The 22,197-nt window shown below is 35.4% G+C and overlaps 1 protein-coding gene across 2 annotated transcripts in view; it reads left to right on the top strand.

Moving 5' to 3' along the window:
• The first annotated feature begins 5,439 nt into the window (after positions 1 to 5,439).
• Positions 5,440 to 22,197, top strand: part of BANK1 (B cell scaffold protein with ankyrin repeats 1) — a 284,218-nt gene continuing 267,460 nt past the window's right edge. Inside the window, exon 1 of one of the 2 annotated variants that reach the window (XM_087863958.1) lies at positions 5,440 to 5,727. In XM_087863958.1, coding sequence (XP_087720084.1) covers positions 5,658 to 5,727 — 70 coding nt within the window. In that variant the 5' untranslated portion in view covers positions 5,440 to 5,657. The remainder of the gene's footprint in view (positions 5,728 to 22,197) is intronic. The other variant, XM_045793699.2, reaches the window with a different exon arrangement.

Raw genomic sequence — 22,197 nt, 5'->3', positions numbered from 1 at the left:
TTTAACATATTGAATTCAATTTGCTAATATTTTATTGAGGATGCTTGCCTCTATCAGTGATATTGGCCTGAAATCTCCTTTTTCTTTTTTTTTTTTTTTGTAGTGTCTTTTCTGGTTTTAATATCAGGCTAACATTAGCTTCATAGAAAGAATTTGTAAGCTTTCCTTCCTCTTCTTGCTTTTGGAATAGTTTGAGAAGGATAGATATTAACTTTTCTTTAATGTTTGAAAGATTTTATCTATGAAGCCATTTGTCCTGGACTTTTTTGGGAGTTTTTAAATTATCAATTCAATTCAGTTACTAATAATCAGTCTGTTCAGATGTTCAATTTCTTCCTGACTCAGTCTTAAAAGATTGTATGTTTCTAGGAATTTATTCATTTCTTCTAGGTTGTCCAACTTAATGGCATAATTTTTCATAGTGAAAAATTCTCATACTTTTTAAAAAATTTACAATGTCAGTTAACTCCTCCTCTCTCATTTATGACTGTATTTATTTGATTCCTTTCTCTCTTCATCTTGATGAATCTATCAAAAGGTTTATAAATTTTGTTTATCTTTTCAAAGAACCAGGTGTTAGTTTCATTGATCTTTTTCTATTATTTTAGTCTCTACTCCCTTTATTTCCACTGTGTTCTTTATTATTTACTTTCTTTTACTAACTTTGGGCTTTGCTTTGCTTTTCCTGGTTCCTTTAGACGCAAAGTTATATTGTTTAAGATTTTTCTTATTTCTTGTGGTAGGACTATATTGCTATAACATTCCCTTTTAGAATTACTTTTCCTGCATCCTAAAGATTTTGAACCATTGTGTTTCCATTTTAATTTGTCTCAGGTATTTTTTATTTTCTCTTTAATTCCTTTCTTGACCCATTTGTTGTTTAGTAGCATGTTGCTTAACTTCCATATGCTTGTGTTTTTCTGTTTTTTTTTCTTGTAATTGATTTCTAGTTTCATACTGTTGTGGTTAAAAAAGATGCATAATATGATTTCAATATTCTTAAATTTATTAATAATTATTTTGTGGCCTAACATGTGATCTATCCTGGAGAATATTCCATGTGCACTTGAAACAAATGTGTATTTTTTCTGTGATTATTCTTTAATATATGTTTATTTAGAAGAATATACAGTTTTTTATTAATGAATTTCCCCAAACACTCAATTTATCACAACTTGGTATGTTAGTTTCCTATTGTTCCTATAACAAATTACTACAAATTTAGTGGCTTAAAATAACACAAATTTATTATCTTACAGTTTGGAAGTCAGAAGTTCAAAATCAGTCTTACCTAGGTAAAACCCAAGTGTCCGCAGTGCTGGTTCCTTCTGAAGGCTCTGCAGGGAACCCATTTCCTTTGCCTTTTCCATCTTTTGGAGGCTGCCTGCATTTTTTCATTTGTGTTCCCCTCTCCATATTCAAAGCACATTACTCCAATCTCTGTTTCTTCACTATGTCTCGTCTCTGACTTTTCTGCCTCCATCTTATAAGTACCCTTGTGATTATATTGGGCCCACCTGGAGAATCCATGATACTCTTCCCATCCCAAGATCCTTAACTCGGTCCCAACTTCCTTGGAATGTAAGGTAACATATACATAGGTTCTGGGGATTAAACTGTGAACATCTTCAGGGAGACCATTACACAGTTAGATTAGTATTAAGTAACTAAGTTAAACATAGGGAAAGATAAGAAAATGAGGAAAGCCTATCAATAACAACAAAAAAAGTTTTATTGCTAGGAAATTCCTTCAGACTTTCTGAGTATTTCCTCTAGTTTTGAGCTAGCAAATGAGAAGTATAATAACATCCTATGAGAATAACATATAATTCAGTGTCTAAAGATCTGGACGTGTTCTTCAAAAGGAAAATTGTCCATTATATACAACCGTGAAGAAGCAAAATACTATTTCACTTTTACAACAGGTTACTGCTTTGGGGGGGGGAACACAACAGTTTTATTTTTTAAAAGGATCCATAATCTAAAAGTGGAAATGAAGCCAACAGCATTAGCAAAAGCATCCAGTCTGCAAAGGGTGCAAGGAATCAGCCATAGCAACTGCAACAGGGCAACAGCGAATAACCTTAGCTGTCCATTTATTGGAACACAGAGTCAGCATGAGGCTCTTATAATCTCCACCAAGTGGGGTAATGATATTGAGGCATTCAATATGCCGCTAGAAAAAGAGTACAGGGGAAGAAGTCAATGGATCCAAGAGTTTGATATATTGAGAAACAAGAAACCAACTGTGGCTAGCATTTTTTGTCATTCTGTAACACAGGTAAAATCAGAAATCTGTGATTACATGCTGCTGGTGGCATTCTGCCTGAAAAAGCATCTCAGTGTGAGAATTACTGAGTGCCTCTTCCCCGAGAACAAATGTGAAACAAGAGATAACCCAGCATTTCAGACAGTATAATTTCCTTAAGGGAGAAAGCACAGGAAAATAAAGTCAACTGTGACTAAAGATGTGCTTGACATTGAGAAACAAGACCAAATGAGTGAAAACATTTCTAAAATATCTTTTCATAAATGCATGGGCAGTTAGAATACATGTAAGACTTAGGCCACAGCATCTCTGTCTGTCTGTGATCTCTACACATTTTCCTGTCTTTGTGAGAACAACGTCTACATACCCTCAACAAAACAGTGCCCACATTATAATGAATTATGAGTGCAGTTCATGCCTATTCTTAAAGATATAGATGTTTATTTCCATGAGATTATTTCCTGTGGGAAAGTAGGTAGGGAAACAAAAGCAACTTTTCGATATGAATATAGGTATAACCTTGCCCCTGATGTCCATGTAATCCTAAGCAATGACCTTACATAATTTTAGAAGGAAGGGGAAGATTATAATTAAGAGGGCAGGCTATGGAATCAGATCTAGGATTGAATTCTACCTGTTACTTAAAACTTTTAAAACCCAGATTCCTCATTTGTAAAATATGGTTAAAGCCACATTATTTTGAGAATCAAAGGGCATGACCATTGTGAAATACTTACACAGTGTTTGGCACATATAATACAAAACAAAATAGGGTAGCTGTTAACAGCAACAGTAATGAAACATAAGAACAAACAGGTAAAGGAGCTAAACATTACCTCATAACTTTTTTTTATAATAATTTTTTATAATGTTATGTCAGTCACCATACAGTATATCCTTAGTTTTTGATGTAAAGTTCGATGATTCATTATTTGCGTATAACACCCAGTGCACCATGCAATATGTGCCCTCCTTAATACCCATCACCAGCCTATCCCAATCCCCCACCCCCCTCCCTCTAAAGCCCTCAGTTTGTTTCCCAGAGTCCACAGTACCTCATAACTTTGAACAAGAGTTATATTCTCATTCAGTACCTAAAACCAAAACAAAGCTGGAATAATTTTTGAGCTTTAGTGGAGGATTTTTCAGTGTTTTCTAGCACAAAGCCTTATTAAACAGTTTTTAAAAATCAGGGCCAAATTTTAAACACATTTTTGCTTTCATTTTTCCATTCAACAGGATTATATTGATGTAAAGTGTCCAAGTGATGATTCGAAAATGTGCTTAATTTTCCTGTGTATTTTACATCTTATTCTATGTATATTAGAGAAGACAGTATCATAAAATTGTATAGCTGGCAGAGAGTTGAATATAATTACTTCAAGTTCCTCATTTAGTGATTATACAAGGCTCAGAAATATTCACAATTGTCCTGGTTGCCCAGATAGCAAGGTGCCGAGTCCAGATGGCAACCATAGCCTTCTGATGTCCAATTCAGGGCTCTTCCTACAGGAAAGTTGCTTCATACATGTGACAGATACAATTTGCTATCTGAAGACTATCCTTATTAACAAATCTTTGTGTGCGTGGAGGGAGTGAGCATTGTGTATTTCCATGGAACAAACTAAAATGCCTTTGAACATTTGGACACTTAATTGGGGACCATAAGGTGGAATGTTTTTCTCTTCCTCCTCAAAATCATGGTTAAAGTATTTGTGAAGAATATATGTATATACATATCTATATATACACACATATATATGTATGTGTGTATACACACACACACACACACGCACATATATATATACATATGTATGTACACATATGCATATATACATATGCAAATACATCAGTTAGGACATTGTCTCCCCAGTGAGTTGTTTTAAAAAGACTTATATGTTCCTAAGAATTGAATTTCTTTTTTTTTTTAAGATTTTATTTATTCATTTGACAGAGAGAGAGACAGCCAGCAAGAGAGGGAACACAAGCAGGGGGAGTGGGGGAGGAAGAAGCAGGCTCCCAGCAGAGGAGCCCGACGTGGGGCTCGATCCCATAACGCCAGGATCACACCCTGAGCCGAAGGCAGATGCTTAACAGCTGCGCCACCCAGGAGCCCCCTAGGAATTGAATTTCTGAAAATATTTACCAATGGTTTATATGTTCCCTGCAAACCAAACCCTCTCGTCTGTCTTTAACCTTATTGTATTGAGATCTCTTAGTAAAAGGGTATTTATAGAAGACAACAAACTTCTCAATATATTATTTCATAAATTAGATAAAATCTCTTGCTATATTAATTCTAAATACAGAAAATCAACTTAAAGTTAATAATGACATTAAAGGAAATATTGGAAAGCAGAAAAATATATCTGCGACAGTTTCAGAATTGCTGTCGTTTCACACATTTCTCCAAGGTTTCTTTATTATGGTATAAACTATAAAAAACAAATCGAGTTATGTTAAAAAAGTTAACATTTTGGATACTTTGGATACTAAAAAAGACTTTGCATGAAATAAATAGTTGCTGCACAGCTCTCCCTTTTAGATTTCTTTTCTAAAAAGACGGAGAGGGACATTTAAGCCATGAATTATTACCAAATCTTCAATTTGATCTTCAAAAGTATTTTCAATTTCAAAAGGTAAATTACTAATTTAGAGATCTTGAGAGAAGAAGGTACATTTATATTAAGGCTCTGGGAAAAGTTTTAGTATTTCTGTCTTCAAAGCAAGCAAAGTAAACTCTTATTTGGAGAACCTATTTCAATCCATATCTAATTTTTTACTGGACCCAGTTCTGACTTGGAGCAGGAGAGGGAAATACAATTTTATATGGGATTTTAAATCACTTTACAATTTATGGTTCTAGGCTACAAAGTCTGGGCAAAATGAAATATTAAAAACATTCAACTGTATATCTACACCGACATCTTTATATTTTGAACAACCAGATCTATATATCTATTACTCCACTTTCCCGGCGAGTGTCTACGTCTGGTATCCCTATTTCTTCTCGGAAGTGGGAAGTATGGTGGAAGACCTAGAATGGGTCAAGAGTTGGAGTGATAGCCGACGTTGCTGTCAGATACTCCGAGTGAAAAGGTGAGGAGGGAACGGGACCAGAGAGTGTTTGGAGAAACCAGAGCAGCCTAAAAGGCAGGCAAGCGCAAGCCCCAGGGCAGTTTCACTTCCTCAGGTCTCCCGGCGAGGCCTGGCGGTGGCCCCGTGGCCCGAGCCCGGGGACTGCGTTTCCGGACGCGCTGGCCACAGGCGCCCGGGGTGTTCCGACGAGCGGCGGAGGCCGAGAGACGAGCTCGTGGGGCAGCTCAGGCAGCGGAGTCCGAGGCTCCGCGCGCATCAGTCCGCAGGCTGCCTGCCTTCGGCCGCCGCGATGCTGCCTGCAGCGACGGTGCGGACGGGCGGGAGCCGGCAGCGGGCCTCCAGCGGCCCAGCGCCCCCAGGTGGGTGTTCGCGCGTGCGGGCCGCCGGAGGGGGGAGGCCGGCGGGCTCCGGGGCGCGGTGGAGACCGAGCGCCCTTGCCTTCGGCGATAGTTGCGCCGCTAACGCCGGCGCGCCTCGGGGACCGGGCACCGGGGCTGCCCCTTCTGTCTGCCCCTCAGAGGCGGGCGTCTTTGAGGGGCAGTCTGGCCGGGACGAGGTGCGAGCGCTCTGTGTTCGGACCACGTGGACCGCCAACTTTGGAGTGCTTAGAACTTTCCAGAGCACCTGGGACAGGAGTCTCCAGTTTCTCCAGTCACCTTGAGACGGGTTTTAAAGTGAAGCGCGTATTTTAAAGTCCTGCGTAATTCTAAAAATGCTGTCAACATGTTATTGCAAAACCGCTTGTCCGGTTTATCTGCCCGGCCTTACAAAATCCAACCCGGAAAATTGCTAGGATGGCCTGCGATTCGCTCATCTGACAGCTGACTCTGTGTAGAGCCTCCTAACCCGCAGATTTTGCTAACTTGTTGAAAGGAGAAGCCGTCCATGTTGTTGAATACGGAAATGGATTTATAGATCAAATGGACCTTAAGGCACTTGCAATCAGTTCTTTTTGAGTGTTTCAAATGCTTTTGTGAACTTTATAATGATTATGAAGTGTTCAATTTTGAAACTTTGAAAAAGCCTTCACTTGGGTATTAAGATTACTGGAGTTGTTCACAGTGAGAAATGCAAAAGAAAATCTGAGTGAAACTACTAATTTACTGAATAGAATTTCTCATAGCTTATCAGCATTTTTTTAAGGTAATGATGCTTCTCTTGGGTAGTGTATATTTTTAATATATAAATTTTAAAAGACTGCTTTTCTTAAAATGGGAAGTATATTTGTGACAATTTAAATGGCAAGAAAGGAATTAGAGCCATTGATACCTTGATATGTTAACATTTGTGATTTCAGCCTAACAATTTAGTTAAACAGAATGGGCTACAGTTTGTTCAAACTTCTTGATTGAACAGTTTAGCCAGAATAACAGTTTAGCCAGAATATGACTTTTATTCCACTTGATACTCAAGAATACTTTGAGGTAATTGCTGTTGTGAATAATGCTAGAGTGATGTGTCCCAACTGTTAGCTCATTCTGATTATTCCTGTTCCTTCTGTGTGTTTTTCCCCATTTGCTTTGGTCCTTTCCAATATGGTATTTATCACTTGTTTCATTTACCTCCTTTGGCCAAGGTTATGAATTTATTTCTTTTTTCTTTTTTAAAAGATTTTATTAATTTATTTGAGAGAGAGAGAGAGAGAGAGAACACAGAGGGAGAGGGGGAGGGAGAAGCAGACTCCCTGCTGAGCAGGGAGCCCGAAGCAGGGCTCAATCCCAGGACCCTGAGATCATGACCTGAGCCGAGGGCAGACGCTTAACCAGGCACCCAGGCACCCCTGAAATACTTTTCTTATAAGAAACTATCTTTTGATATTAACCCATGCCTAGTCCTGGGTATGAGTTGTTTTGTATGAGAACTGGTTCTGATTAATTCTTTTAACATAGGGAGAACTTTTTTGTGTGACGTCTCTCTCTGCTTTGGACAAGCGTTTCCACAGCATGGTAGACTTTAGCTTAACATGACACATTGTGGTAAAGTTAGTCCAACTTCATTGTAGAGCAGTGAAAGCTGAGACCCAAGTAGTGATTTTTCCCATGGTCCCATAACTAATAATTATTTGAAGATCATATTCATCACTTCACCAACAATTTTTTATTCCCCTACAAAAGCTGTGTGGTAATATGAGTATAAAATGGTAAACAGTTTCATGCCCATGAAGATTTTATACTTCTAGCTGTAGGTGTATGGTATATTATAATGACATCTGTGTATGGTGCCACCAGAAAGATGGATGAGTATCCAGTTTTTCTTTCAATGGAAGCAGGAACCCATTACTAAAGCAATGCAAAAATGTTGTACAGTAGATGAAAATTCCATTTAGGATGTATTTTTTCTGGTTTATATTTAATTAGATACTCTCCTCCGATGTACAAATGAGAAATTCTTCCTTTGCTTTATCCCAAAACTAGTAATTTTAAAAATAAATTTAATTTTAACTACTACCTTCTATTTATTTTAACTACTACCTTCTGTTTATTTATTAAAGCGCAGATTATTCCCCACCCCATAGTTTTTATATTTTTTATTAACATTATTTGATGCCTTTGATGAGGAGAGTTAAATAAATTATTAGTTTAAAAAGAGAAGGCACCTACCCTGTCTCACCATGTGCTAGATCCTTATATATAACTTGTGAGGGACGTAGTTTGTCTGGGACTCTCTCTTTGTCTTGAAGTTCTTGAAGATTTGAAGCTTCTTATTCTGACTGCAGTCTTCCAACATAGCAAATAACCTTGATTTCTCCTTCTAAGGAAATACCCTGGTTCTGTTCTGGTGACTGGTAAAACTTGCCTCCTTTAGAGCAGCTGGAAATGTTCCGATAAAGTTACTTTTGCTGAGATTTTAAAGAGAGATAGCTCTCCTAGGGCATTTTCATTGTAATGTGGAATAATTCTATGATATCTAATTGCTTAAGGTTTTCGATTTAAACAGCAGCATATGTGGTGTATACTTGGAAAATCAGAGGGAATTTTTTCACCACGTCAATCTGAACAGATATTGTAGGTGATCAAGCCCTACTTAAGATGGCCTCTGGACTCAGACTCCCTCACATCAGTCTAGCTTCATTGCTTACTTGCTGTTTGATCTTGGGTAAATAACTAAATCTGTCATTATCTCAGTTTATCCATTTAAAAAGCGAAAGTGGAGAGAACAATAACACTAACTTGAAAGAGTGGTTTTGAGGATTAAAAGAGAAAATGCACATGAAGTGATTTTCAGGGTGCCATAGCTAATAGTAATTGCTTAATACATGTTAGCTACTATTTTAATTCTTAGGTCATTGGTCAATAGTGTCATATTTACATATAAAATATAGAGTTTTTATTGAGAAAATAAACTATTGAATTGGGGGAAAACTTGAATGAAGTCAACAAGCTCCCACATGAAACAAATGAGGGTGCAAGGCTTCCTGTAGAAAGATACTGCTATATCCTTGGGGAAACATTGTGGTTAATAGTTCTGAGAGGAGAAAAAAAGAACAGACAATCAGAAGAACTAAGGATAAATTGATTTAAAGGGCATTAGGCTAGGGCATTTACAGGAAAGAAAGAATGGGAATTTAATAGGACAAAATGAGAACATGTTTTATTTTCCCATATCACAGAGTACCAGTTGTGACCTAGTTAAAAAATATATGTAAATATATGTGGAAAAGTAAGGATAAAATTGAAAATTATGGGATACTTCACTGAGTTATAAGAAGATGGAGAATCTACTTTACCAAAATATTTACTGCTTGGTTAAAAAAAAATATCCAATGTAAAGAATATTATTTCTGCCATATATAAGTTGCATGTTTTAAGAATTTAACTGCTACCTGATTACCAGAGTTACATTGCTATTTTATTACTTTCTTTATATATTCTATAATATCTTACAGTAATTTCAGAGACAGCTATGAAATAAGAATGGGAAGGGCAAAAATTCCAGAAGTTACTATTTAAAACTAAGTTGTTATATGGCCTTGTAATTCTTTGCTGTTCTAATAAAGAATGGTATCTAAGTTTCACTGCAGACATTGAAATAGTGCAGGTAAAAATGTCAGATATTATATGGAATTATGCTCCTCTCATATTTATTTTCACTCAGAGAAAAAGAATGATTTTTTTAGACATTTACCACTGAACAGGAATTTCTTTGTTTTCAAGTGCTCCACACTGAAATAATCCAGAAAGACCACTTCCCTTTGTAATCATGAGAAGTAATTTTTCAATGCCTTGTGGTCTTTTATAAGATTTCCTGTGTATCCCATTAATTAAAATTAGTTATGTTTTATCACTCTATGTGTCATATTTTCCTTTCTCTTAAGCTCTTATACTGTTTTTCTATATTAGTAATTCCCATGCTTCATTTTTAATGTGTTCCCCTTTATAAAAACATACTAAAAAAGTACAAGAAGTTTCTGACTTGAAATTTCATTTACTGTATGCCTCATTTTTTGGTTATGATACATGCTGAAGATTAAGTCTTACCATTTGGTAAGGATCAATATTTCATTCATTTATTTGTTCTAACTTAGCCATAGGAAGGATCATGACTAACTTTCAGAAAAATAACATAGTGCCAAGACCACTTGAAATCCTGGCCTTCTTTTAAGACTGCATTTATTGTGTTAACTACTTTGAATTCATTTGATATGGATATCACATTACCTTGATAAGTGAGAGCATCGGAAGATTAGCACCTACTTTGAATAAGAAGTTATATTGTTCAGTACAATTATATGGAAGTATGTAATAATTCATTGTGTTATTTCATCTCCTACAAGAACTTTTCTAAACTATTTAAGTTGTAACTTCTAAGTCATCATATCTTTTTAGGGAGGGTATAGAGAGTGGAGAAACACCCATATCAGAGATGTGGGGAAGAAACATACCACATCAAAGTGATATGATTCTATAAAATCTTGTCACTAGAATGACAAACTATAGAGTATTTCTTGGGACCGTGTGAAGAATCCCTAAGATTTACACATTTTCCTCATTGGTTGATTGCATTTTATTTAGATTTAATAGACTGATATAAAATCTCAGGAGACAACTGCACTTTAGTGCAATTAGTCAACTACTGGGTCACTAATGAGAAAGTCAGTGAGATAAAACTGAAGCAAAATTATACCTTCATTTCAGTTAATGAGATAATTTCCTTAATTCTCTCATCACTTTTCAATAAAACTTTAGAACTTTCACTATTCCAGGTACTTGTCTATAGACCAGAGACCCATTCTTTATCAGCTCCTGTCCATCTGTACCCATGTTAAATGGTTAAAACCGTGTATCATTCAGATTCTTGGAAACAGTCACTTGGGTCAAGAACAGGCACTAAATTCAGAGGCAGCTTGCTGCTTTTGCTTACTAGCCAATGGTGTGTGTTGTCTGGCTTTTGCAGATTTGCTGGAATCAACAAAGCCTTTCCTTTCAAAAAAGAGAATGAGACTGTTGTCAGTGGAAGGGTAATGTTTGATGACACACAATAGAGGATGACAGCCAGTTGACTCTTGTCCACAATGGATGATTGGAAAGATGAGTTGAGGGAATTGAGGAGGACTGAAAGAGGGAGTAGTCTTAGTTTCTGACTTCATTTCCAGGCTATGTAAGATCCAGCTGCACTTGTTTCTCTGATCTGGTCTCCATAAAATGCCTGTAGTATCCTTAAAATTACCTTCTTTTTAGGTGAACTAGTTTGACTGAGTTTCTCTTTTTTTGGAGGAAAAGAAGATTTTAGACTAGAATGATTTTATTTCTCAAATACTGCCTCTTCTGTTTCTGTAAAGCTTCTTCTCTTTTAGGAAGTTGTCATTGTTAAAATGATGTCTGCTATGCATCTTCCACCCAAAGTTAAACAACCTGTGAATTACATCTTTTATGCACTGAGAATAGGGTGTCTTATAAGTCTAGTAGTCCTCCTGATAAGAATATTTGGTATTACCTTGCTTATTACTGAAATTTGAAGAAAATCCATGCAGCTATTTTTGTCTCTAAACTTAAAACCCCTAGAGTTGGTGAGGAAATAATTCACTCAAAGATTAATATTGTAAGAGTTAAGCACTGTTAAGAAGTTTATAATTTTGAATTATGTAGTTATAAAATTGTATCAATTATAAAATTATAACAGTAGTATTTTTAAATGTTTTTAATAGGGTGTTTTTACTTAAAAATTGATAGCATACTGTTTTTGGCAAATTTTAAAAATGTATTTAAATTGGGGCATGAGAGTGAGAGAATGCCTATGACATTTATCTTAATAAAAGAGGAAGAGGAGGTATAAAAGTAGCATAGTTTACTAGCTATTATCTCAGTCCCCCTGGTGGATTAAGTTTTTCAAAATAAGGGCAGCCAGTTGAGAAATCAGCATTTACGCTTCCCAGTAAATTGAAATACCTTCAAACCCTTAAACAACATGGATTTGAACTGGGCGGGTCCACTTACCCATGTTTTTTGTTTTTGTTTTTTGGGTTTTTTGGATACAGTATAGTACTGTAAGTGTATTTTTTCTTCCGTATGATTTTCTTGACATTTTCTTTTCTCTAGTTTATTTTATTGTGAGAATACAGTATATAATACATATACAAACTGTGTCAGTCAACTGTTTATGTTAATGATAAGGCCTCCGGTCAATAGTAGGCTATTGGTAGTTAAGTTTTTGGAGAATCACAAGTTAGACGCAGATTTTTGACTGCATGGGAGACTGGTGCCTCTAACCCCCCAACTGATTAAGTGTTGACTGTACCACCGTTGCTATGCGACGACGACATCTTATATATCCTGGAATCTGCATTCTGAATTCTCTATTCTGCCTTGCTAATGTGTTTGTTTATTTCCAAGCTAATATCTGGTAAGGAAAGTTCTCCCAAGAGATTTTCTTTTCCATAATTTTCTTGTTTATTGTTAGATATTCTTCCATTCTTCCACTTCCATTTAGAAATTATTTTAGCTACTTCTTCCATGAAACAATTGAAATATTGTGTAACACTTGATTTAGAGGCATTTAATGAAAGCAATCTAGCCATTTTAACAGAAAGAAGTTTGATATAGGAAATTAGGTTTTTACATAATTGATGTAAGGGGTTTGGGAGCAATCTCTAGTCTGGGCCATCAGGAATCATTTTCCTAACAAGGCTGCAGGAACCAGTTTTCATAACTGGTCAGGGGGATCTGCTATTTTATTACCATCAGGAAGCTGGGGAATCAGAAGGCACTGAACCAGCTGTCGGCACCTGGAACAGACTGGTGCCAGGATCCCAAGAATTTCTGGCTCACGAGCCATCTCCCATTTGCTGGATCTGCACCAACAAAAATAGATGCCTTTCATTCCATTGGAATGGTATTATATTTATATACGTATTTGGGGAGAGTCAACTTTAAATGCTATTAAATCTTCTATTGGATTAATTTGAGTAGAAAATTTTGTGTATGAAAGGCTCTAGGTTTCAAAAGAAATATATAGTAATTTGGTTTATTTAAATCAAATGATAAAGTTGGAGACTTTCCATTCACTCATGTTATAACCACATGAAAGTTGAACTTTCCTGTTGTGGTTCTGTGAACAAATTTAATAAGGTATTGCTTTCTATATTTAAAATGTCCTCCCATGTAAATGAATTTTCTCACAAAATTTATTCTTTGAATTGTTGTGACCTTTACATTGACATTATAGGAAGGAATATATCTAATGTTTTAAAAGTTAGTATTAAACTGTATAAGATGTTACAATAAAAAAAGCAATGCCTTTTCAAAAGAAATTTAAGATAGATCTTTGGATATGCATATAGAATTGCAGTGTAAAATATTTTTATTTGTATCACAGAGCAGTTGAACTAATTTCCTAATCTCTCACCTGTTTTCCTATACATTTTTCCAACTTAACCCTGATAAATACTATTTAAAAGACAACTGAATGTGTCCACATCTGCGGATTGATTGTCTATACCAGTATCTCTATCAACTCAAATATGGGAACTGTCACTTATTCTGTGACTTTGAGCAAAGTACTCATCTAAAATCCAATTTCTTTATATCGGAAATAGGTAACACACCTACTTTTGATATAATTAAATGTAATTCTGTTTATAAAGTGCCTGGAACATTCATAGCAGGTGCTTAGCAAATGGCAAATGTTATTACTTTCAGCATGAGCTAGTATTCAAATTTCACTCTTATTAGAAAGAATGTGTTTACAGCGCTCCTTCTTAGCACTTCTGGTGTCACATACTTATGAATCTCAAGACGGACAGCTTCATATAAATGTTCTTTCAGTTCTCCTGTTTAATTTTTCTGATTGCTTTATTAAACACATTAATATCTCAAATGTGTTTCTCTGGGTATTCCCTATAGATTGAACTTGTTGAAATCTATGATCTGCTAAGAAAACAAATTATATGACTTTATATGTAAAATTATGTGTTGTCTTCAGGGGAAATAGTTAATGGGTAAAGAACACTTTTCTCCCATTTTGAGAATTCTGTTTTTATATCATTTTAAAATAAAAATGTGATTAATTTTTTCATTTCTTTATTCTTGAAGATTTATATATTATCCATATATTATCCTCCATCCCCTCTGCCACACCCCCCAAAGAAAAAAACACACACACACAGAAACTGGATCATAGTGGAGTTGATTCAGAGTCTCTTAACTTTTGGCATTTCTAATAGGCATTTCTAATAACCTCATTAGATAAAAATAATAGTTGATATAGTTGTATAGGTAAAGCTTTAGTGATGTTTTCAGAATTGCTTGAATTATGTCTAAGCAATTTATTCTCAAAAGAGTTTACATCTATACAATGTCTCACCTAGATCTTTGAGGGTCAGAAGAATAATAGAAAGGTCCTCCTAAGCAAATTTCTAGTTCTGAGTAACATATGAGTAATTAGAAAGCACTAGTAATTATGGAAAGAAAGGGAGAGCTTTTCTATTTCTTTTGTGAGGACCAGTCTGCTGAGAAGTTAGCAATTAACACACATTTCATTTCTGCTTCTCCTTAGGAAAATACAGAAGATTCATTAAAAAGTATGTTCATATCTTATTTTATTATTTAAAAATATTTTATTACTTTATGACTCCTTAGAATAATTTTCTCATCTGCTGTGTATAAAAATCTAGGCTCCTCATTCTTTAGGTAATTCTGTTACAAGACCTCTTTGTACCTCATGATGAAAAGAGGAAAGAGCATTTGGTAAGACTGGCAGCATAGTAGGTGCTCCGTGATTGATATGTTATCATGTCTGTTGCTAGGTGAGTAAATGGGTGGACACATGGGACATTATGAAGGGTGACTCATAACTTCTTTTATCTGATGGCCAATACCTGAAAAACCTGAGCTCATACTCCCAGGCTGGCTTTCTTTAGTGCTGTGCTGCTCAAACTGTATTGTGTAGTATATATGCTCCTTGAAAAAAGTGTTGTGTAAGATCAGTTTTGAATGTGCATACTGGGACATTCCAGTGGCCTGAAAAATTCTACAACTAACAATGTATCTTCAGTTTTCTCTAATCCATTGTTTCATCAATGTATTTAACCATGGAATGCATTGTCATCTTAACACTAGTAGAGAAAAAGGGTTTTTTGCCAAGTTTTCATCCCTGTTAAATGGCAAAGAGAAGGAAAGGATGGTTCTTTCAAACCAGAGATTGGTAACACTGTGTTTAGCTATGTTTTCTTCAGTGCTCCAGCCACCTTTTGAGTGAGAGGGAGATGGGCTATATAAGGACTTTCTCTATTTTAGGAATAGAAATAGAAGGGGGTATAGAGTAGGGAAAATGACATTGGCAGGGTGTGCAGGGCACACATGATTTGCCTGTTTATTTAATTCCCTTATGATTAATTCTAACTATTCAAATGAGTGCTTTGACTGTGGGATGTGCCAGAGAAAATGGGAGGAAAATCAGAAGGGAATTATCTGTTAGGGAAGGTAAAGTTGTATGAATGAAATAAAACTGAGAATGCATGGGGCTCCTGGGTGGCTCAGTCAGTTAAGTGTCTACCTTCAGCTCAAGTCATGATCCTGGAGTCTTGGGATCAAGGGTCACATCAGGCTCCCTGCTCATTAAGGTTTCCACTTCTCCTCTGCCCTGCTCTCTCTCTCTCTCAAATAAATAAGTAAAATATAAAAAAAAAAACCTGGAAACATTCTAAATATAAGAATACTTTGGAGTGTGTGTACTTCTGCGGTTGGTATTTCAGTAGCATGTATGTGTCTCAACCAAGCAACTGATTTTACAGATATTTTCCCATGTCAGACTATATAAACCTGCTATGTCAGTAATCACGTAAGCAACGTAAGTGGCCTCATATTGTTCAAATATTAGGATTTTATTCATCAAAACATTCCAAAATTAAGATCAGTTTGGCCATCATCAGATTATTTCCATGTTAGAAATGTTTGTCAATGAAACATACCTTTGAAGCAAACATAGGTTATTAGGAGTCACCCAAATAAATTACTGCTGAAATATTTTCCTAATGGAAACAACAGTAACTGATATAAATGCAGATAGTTTAAGCTGACAATTTTATGCCTTGGAGATTGACAAACACATGTAAACAACACTAATATGACAATGACTTTAATCACTCACATAGATTGGATGCTCTTTTAAGGGAGGAGTAGTCTCTGGCATCCATTTAGCAGAGGTAAGCACATTAATAGATGCTTGCTGATTGACTGGTAGCACAAAAGTGACAGGAAAATAGACAAATTAAGTTTATGAAAAAGTATAAATGAAGTTGTAGCCATTTCTGAATGCCCTACTTCTGAGGTATAAATCTAGCTCTACATAACAACCCCCGTTTTGACTTTCTTTTTTAAATTGATTTGAAGAAGGGCTTTTCCTAATTATGAAAAAATATTAAAAATTCACAAAACCTTTTACACAAAGATAATTTTAGGTCATTTTCCAATATTAAATTAACTTTTAATCTGATAACAGCTAGTTTAGTTATTTTTACTGAAATGTCTATAACTTAGAATATTTAGCTTATTAAAATATCTTCTGGGGCAAATAGAAAAAATATGATTAGTGTCCAAAAGCAAATGAAATTTAATATTCTCCTTGTGTGTCTAGAAGAAATCATTTTGTTTTACTATTTTTTTCTAGAATAATACATGCACATAATTGAAAATATGTACAATGACTAAAAAAAACTGGGAAAAGACATGGTATATATATATATACTTGTAGTTTTTATTTTTCTATGTTTACTTTTAACAATATTACTTGTTCAGCTCTGTAGTGTTATATATTTAATATTTGTGTATGCACTTTAAAGTTACATTTGTATGGCAGTTTAGTAACCTGTCATTCATAACTATTTCAATTTTGCTCTCTCTTCATATAAATCTATTGAACAGTGTTTAAAAAGAAAAGAAAAGAAAGGAAAATCCACAATGATTTATTGGATAAAGAATAGATCTTCCTCCATACGAAACTATTAGTAACCTAAGGAAAGACTGAATAATTTTTAAGGATATAGGAAATACTTTTTCACTGTGCTGGATTTGAAGTCAAAAAAGCACAGGATTGGGCGCCTGGGTGGTTCAGTCAGTTAAGCACCTGCCTTCAGCTCGAGTCATGATCCCAGGGTCCTGGGATTGAGCCCCGCATCAGACTCCCTGCTAACAGGGAGTGTGCTTCTCCCTCTCCTTCTACCCGTCTCCCCTCCTCGTTCTCTCTCTCTCCCCCTCTCTCTCAAATAAGTAAAAATCTAAAAAAAAAAAAAGAAAAGAAAAAAAGCACAGGATCAAGTAGTGGCTCTGTCACTAATGAACCATGTGACTCGCTGATGCCCCGGAGACGTTATGTATATTGATGATCACATTAATTATTCATGAGAATGATTGGCTTATTATAATAATTCAATTAATATCTCTTATTTTAAGGGAAAACACTGCAGAAATTAAAATTGCTTTCTCTAGGCATTTGGAATTGAGGATATCGATCAAGAAAGAGTGGACTAATGCCTCTTTCGTCTTACGCAGGAGTAATTATCCTTTATTCATTAACTCTTCAAACATTTATTCTTGATCTGTGCTAGGTCCAAGAAATACATAAAAAGGTGGCTCTAGCCCTCAGGGACTGTATTTAAGTGAAAAAAGGATAGGAAAACCTGAATGGCACTATTTCTTCTTATCTACACTCTAATTGAATATCAGATGACTCAAAAACCTTCACTTCTGAGATCTGAATAATTTAGTTATGAGAACTAGTTAGTGGGGTGAGCTACAGCTAAGAGTACTTACTGTGACTACTGGGGGTGACTCTTGATGCATAACTTCTGTTCCAGAAAGTCACTACTCATTTCAGAATGCAGTCATGAGTACAGTCCCCTGGGACAGATTCTTGCAAATTTCAGTCATTCTCACAAAAAAACCTTCCTCAAATTTTCGGCTATTGTACCTTCTTGTTTAAGAAAAAAATTTCTTTACCTTTTTTTTTAGCTTAAACATATTTTAAAGGAACATTTATATCACTACCATAAATGAAAAATCATTACCACTTGCCCTAAAGAGAAGGTGACCATACAAATAAACAGAAATTGAAAATAAAATGATGCTGAAAAAATTATGGGTAAAGACAGGTTCTGGGCACATAGGTCAACCTCTCTTTGATAGTGTTAGAGTTCATGAAGTCAGGAGAGCTTCAGTCTGAGACGCTGTCCTTGACCAAATCAGGGTTGAGAAGTATTCTAAAAGAATGAATGACTTTGTCTAGGATTCCCTGTCACTATGTCTCCGGGAGTTGGCATCCCACCCACTGGCAAATGCTATCCCCCAAAGGCCAATTTCACCTTACAGAAGGTTGAATTAAAGTTTTATTTAGCACTTACAGGTGTCAGGAACAATGATAAATTCTCTACATGGTTTATCTCATTTAATTCTCACAACAACAGATTTCACAGGTGGTATCGTCTGTATGTTACAAGTGGGGAATCCAAGCTCAGAGAGGTTAATTATTTGCTTGAAACTGCCTGAATTTGGATTCCAAGACAGCCTGACTCCAAAGGCTGACCTCCTAGGCACTCTATAACTCTCTGAAATGAACTCATTTTATTCTCACACAAATACGTGTATGCTCATGTCAGAAAAGCATTCCTCCCATGTGGACATTTGAATTTTTATAGTCAATGAAGTAGCCATGTATATAGAAAATAATTTTAATAGAAAATGAGAAACATAAAAGATGATATTGTTACCCATTAATAGGCCAACACTGAAACATTTCTTTACAAGGAATCGAATAGGCAACCACAGTTTCTAACCAATAATTGCAAACTTTTAGAAAGTTTTGCTGCTTTCAAGGTCCTTGGAGGTGAATGAAATAACAGGAAGTGAAATATCTACAACATAATGCTAGAAAAACAATGTCCTTAATGAGGGCCATTAGGATATTTAAAATCATCAGGACTGTATTACAGATGTGATTAAAATATAATGCAAAATGGCTGCAATGAAGACTACTCTAAAAATGCAAGGCTAATAATTTGTATTTGCCTAATGCTTTGCATCCTCAAAGGAATTTTCAAATCCCTACTAATGGACTCTCAGAAAATTCTTCTAATGTATCATATACTTTGACTCAATGAGATATCAAAACAATGATCATATAAACTATTTAATCAGGGTTATCCTGCAAACACTCTGTGAGGGGAAGCAGAAAGTATACTTGCACATATATGTGTTTTACTTCAGAAGGCTTTAGGAAAGGAAGAAAAGGAACTAGAGATGAAAGTAGTGTTCAGATGTTTGGTACACAGAATAATGGCTCCCCTAAGGTGTCCACATCTTAATCCCTGGAGCTGTGAATACATTAGGTTACAAGGCAAAGAGATTTAAGGTTGCAGATGGAATTAAGATTGCTAATCAGTTTACCTTGAGATGGGGAGATGATCTTGGATTATCCAGGTGGGCCCAGTGTAATCACAAAGGTCCTTATAAGTGAACGAGAGAGGCAGTAGCGGGGAACCAGAGACATGGCAACATGAGAAGGACTCAGCCCAATTTTGCTGGCTAGAAGATGGAGGAATGGGGCCAGGAGCCACGAGCTGTGGATGGCGTCTAGAAACTGGAAAATGCAAGTAAATGGATTCTTTCCTAAGACCTCAAGAGGAACGTAGCCCTGCCAACGTCTTGATTTTAGCTTAGTGAGACCTGTTTCAGACTTGTAACCTTCAACACTGTCAGACAATACATTGGTGTAGCTTTAGGCCCCAAGTTGGTGGTGATTTTATATAGCATCAGTAGGGAATGAATGCCGATTTTTAAGCACAGGTGGACACCACAAGGACAAAGAGTAGCATGGACACCACAGATCGGGCCATATCCATCACACTTCGCACACCATCAGTCTAGTTAAAACACTGGATATAACCGTGAGGAAATAAGCTTTTATAAAATATAAACAGCATATCACTATTATCCTTAGGTGGTTATCCTTGGCAAGATATATCCTTACTCATTAATGGAACATCTCTCTGGAATTCACTGTTGTTTTTATAGTGAAATAAAAAAGAAAGTCCCATTATTGTTTGCTCACTTTTGGTGTTTTTACCTGTTTAATAATCCTTATCATTAATGCTCCCAGCTGCTGTTGCTATTACAATTCTTTACTAGTACGTATCTGTGAGCTTTGGCAAGGTATTTACTTCCTCATGCTTCAGGCACCACCAGTGCAAAGTGGGACAGGAAGCTCATTTGTTCACAGGGTTGTTATGAGGTTAAAAGAAGTTAATTCGTGTAAAACACCAGAAGAATCATTGACACATAGTAGGCGCTAGCTACATTTAGGTAGCCTTTATTATAATTATCATCATCATTGTCATAACCACTGCTACGTTCATCAGTGACTGCTGAATGCCAGGACCTATTTTGACATACAGGCTTCAGATTTTATCTCAAGGAATTAGGGATCAGTATCTCTCTCCATTTTTTCAGGTTAAGAAACTGAAACAACTTAACCAGGTTGAGGAGTGAGGACTGTTGTGATGTATCTGGCTGAACTTCTAGGCTTAGTGCTAGATGCCATCTGCTTCCATTACATAAAGCTTTTTCTGTCCCAGCCCTTCGAAGGACAAAGATACTCTGAGAGACAACTGATTTAGATGTGCACTCCTCATAAAATGTCACTAATATTGTTTTATGGCCCCACTGTATTTAATATCTGAACATGAACCATTTTTAACCCTGGTAGAGAATTATTTTGAGACTATTTTCTCCTAATGATAAAAATTTGGCTAGAGCCTGGCTTGTTAGCCATGAGTAGAACCATATGTGATAATTTTTAAGGGTATTTTCTCATAAAAGTAATAAGGTGAATTGTAAAACATTTGAAAATAGATAATATAAAAATAAAATTATAATATACTACAGTCTTCCCCTCAGAAATAAGTGTTGCTAATATTTATCTTGAATTATATGAGTTTGTGTGTGCATTCATAAAAGAGCTCACATTGTATATGTGGAACATTTTGAAATGTTCAGTGTGATTTGCACATTAATTCATGATACATTTTCATTCTTTTTTTGTCAAAACAGACATTTTGTAAGATTTAAATCTTTTAAATTTGTAAATAGTTCAATTCTGCATTTTGTGATGCTGAAGGATTTATTGATACTTTCTTTCCAAGATAATACTTTTACACTAACCCCAGGATAAATAGAGTTAAAAGATTCTTCAACTACAGGTCTTAATGCAATAATATTATAAACTACCTTGTGTTGAGGTAGTTTCTAAAAATCCATTTCCTTTTTATGCTATGTAAGTTCCTTTAAGGGCAGGAATTGTGCTTCACAATCTTTATATCTCTTAAAGTCTGAACAGTTATTTTGAATAATAATCATTAAGTGATTATGAAGTAAATATATGAAAAGATATAAATGATTATGAAATTGATATTGAGGTATTGTTGTCAACATTATGATACTATGGATGATCATGGAAAATATCATGCTAAATATCAGAATGCTTGATCTGAAAACCCAAGCAGTGAGTGAGACTATAAAATGTTAGAACAGTTTAAATAGGTGATGGGGATCAAGGAGTGCACTTGTGGTGAGCACCAGGTGATGTATGGAATTATTGAATCACTATACTGTACACTTGAAATTATTATCACATTGTATGCTAATTAAATGGAATTAATATAAAACATTTAAAAAAGAAATTAAAACAAAAATCATGTTAGAGCAGTGAGGGTCAAGATCAAGAAGGGTAGGGACAATTACGTGTTAAATATGACTGCCTGGAAGTGTTAATGATTTCCAATGCATGAACCGTATCATTCGTCTCTCTATAGATTTTTATGTCTGTTGCTGATTTTCAGTTTTGCTTGCGATTGTAAACCACCTTAAAATATAAGAATTCCTCAAATTAAAGCAGTAAAACTTTTAAATACTAGTAGTATCTTATTTTTATGCATTCAGAAAAAAATATAAGGGAAAATTCAGTATTTGATTAGCTATTTCTCTACACTGTCTTTAAATGTAAGTAACTAAGCAATCAGATTCAATAAATAAAATGGATTACAAAAATTAAGAATAAATTTAAAGCATTTTTTTCATATATACTTGATAGCTCTATCTTTAAAACTTTACATGGTATAAAGCTTCTCCTTATATATTTTAATAGGAGAGAAGAAATATAGAAACAATTGCAAAAATTCTGTTTCTTCATATCCTAAAATTCTATTTCGTTGTCTGAAAGTCCACATTTTAAAAAGAATTCGTGCATAGATTTTATTATATTATACATTTCTAAATGTCAAATATTAATGAAAATAGCCCCATCAGGAATTCCTTATGCTTTGTTATTTCAGTTCAGAGTAGAGT

This window comes from Ursus americanus, chromosome 8 (genome assembly GCF_024610735.1).
Source record: "Ursus americanus isolate L20-20 chromosome 8, mUrsAme1.1.p, whole genome shotgun sequence".
NCBI classification, from domain to species: Eukaryota; Metazoa; Chordata; class Mammalia; order Carnivora; family Ursidae; genus Ursus; species Ursus americanus.
Note: the sequence above shows the minus strand (reverse complement) of the source record. Positions and strands in the feature narration are given on the sequence as shown.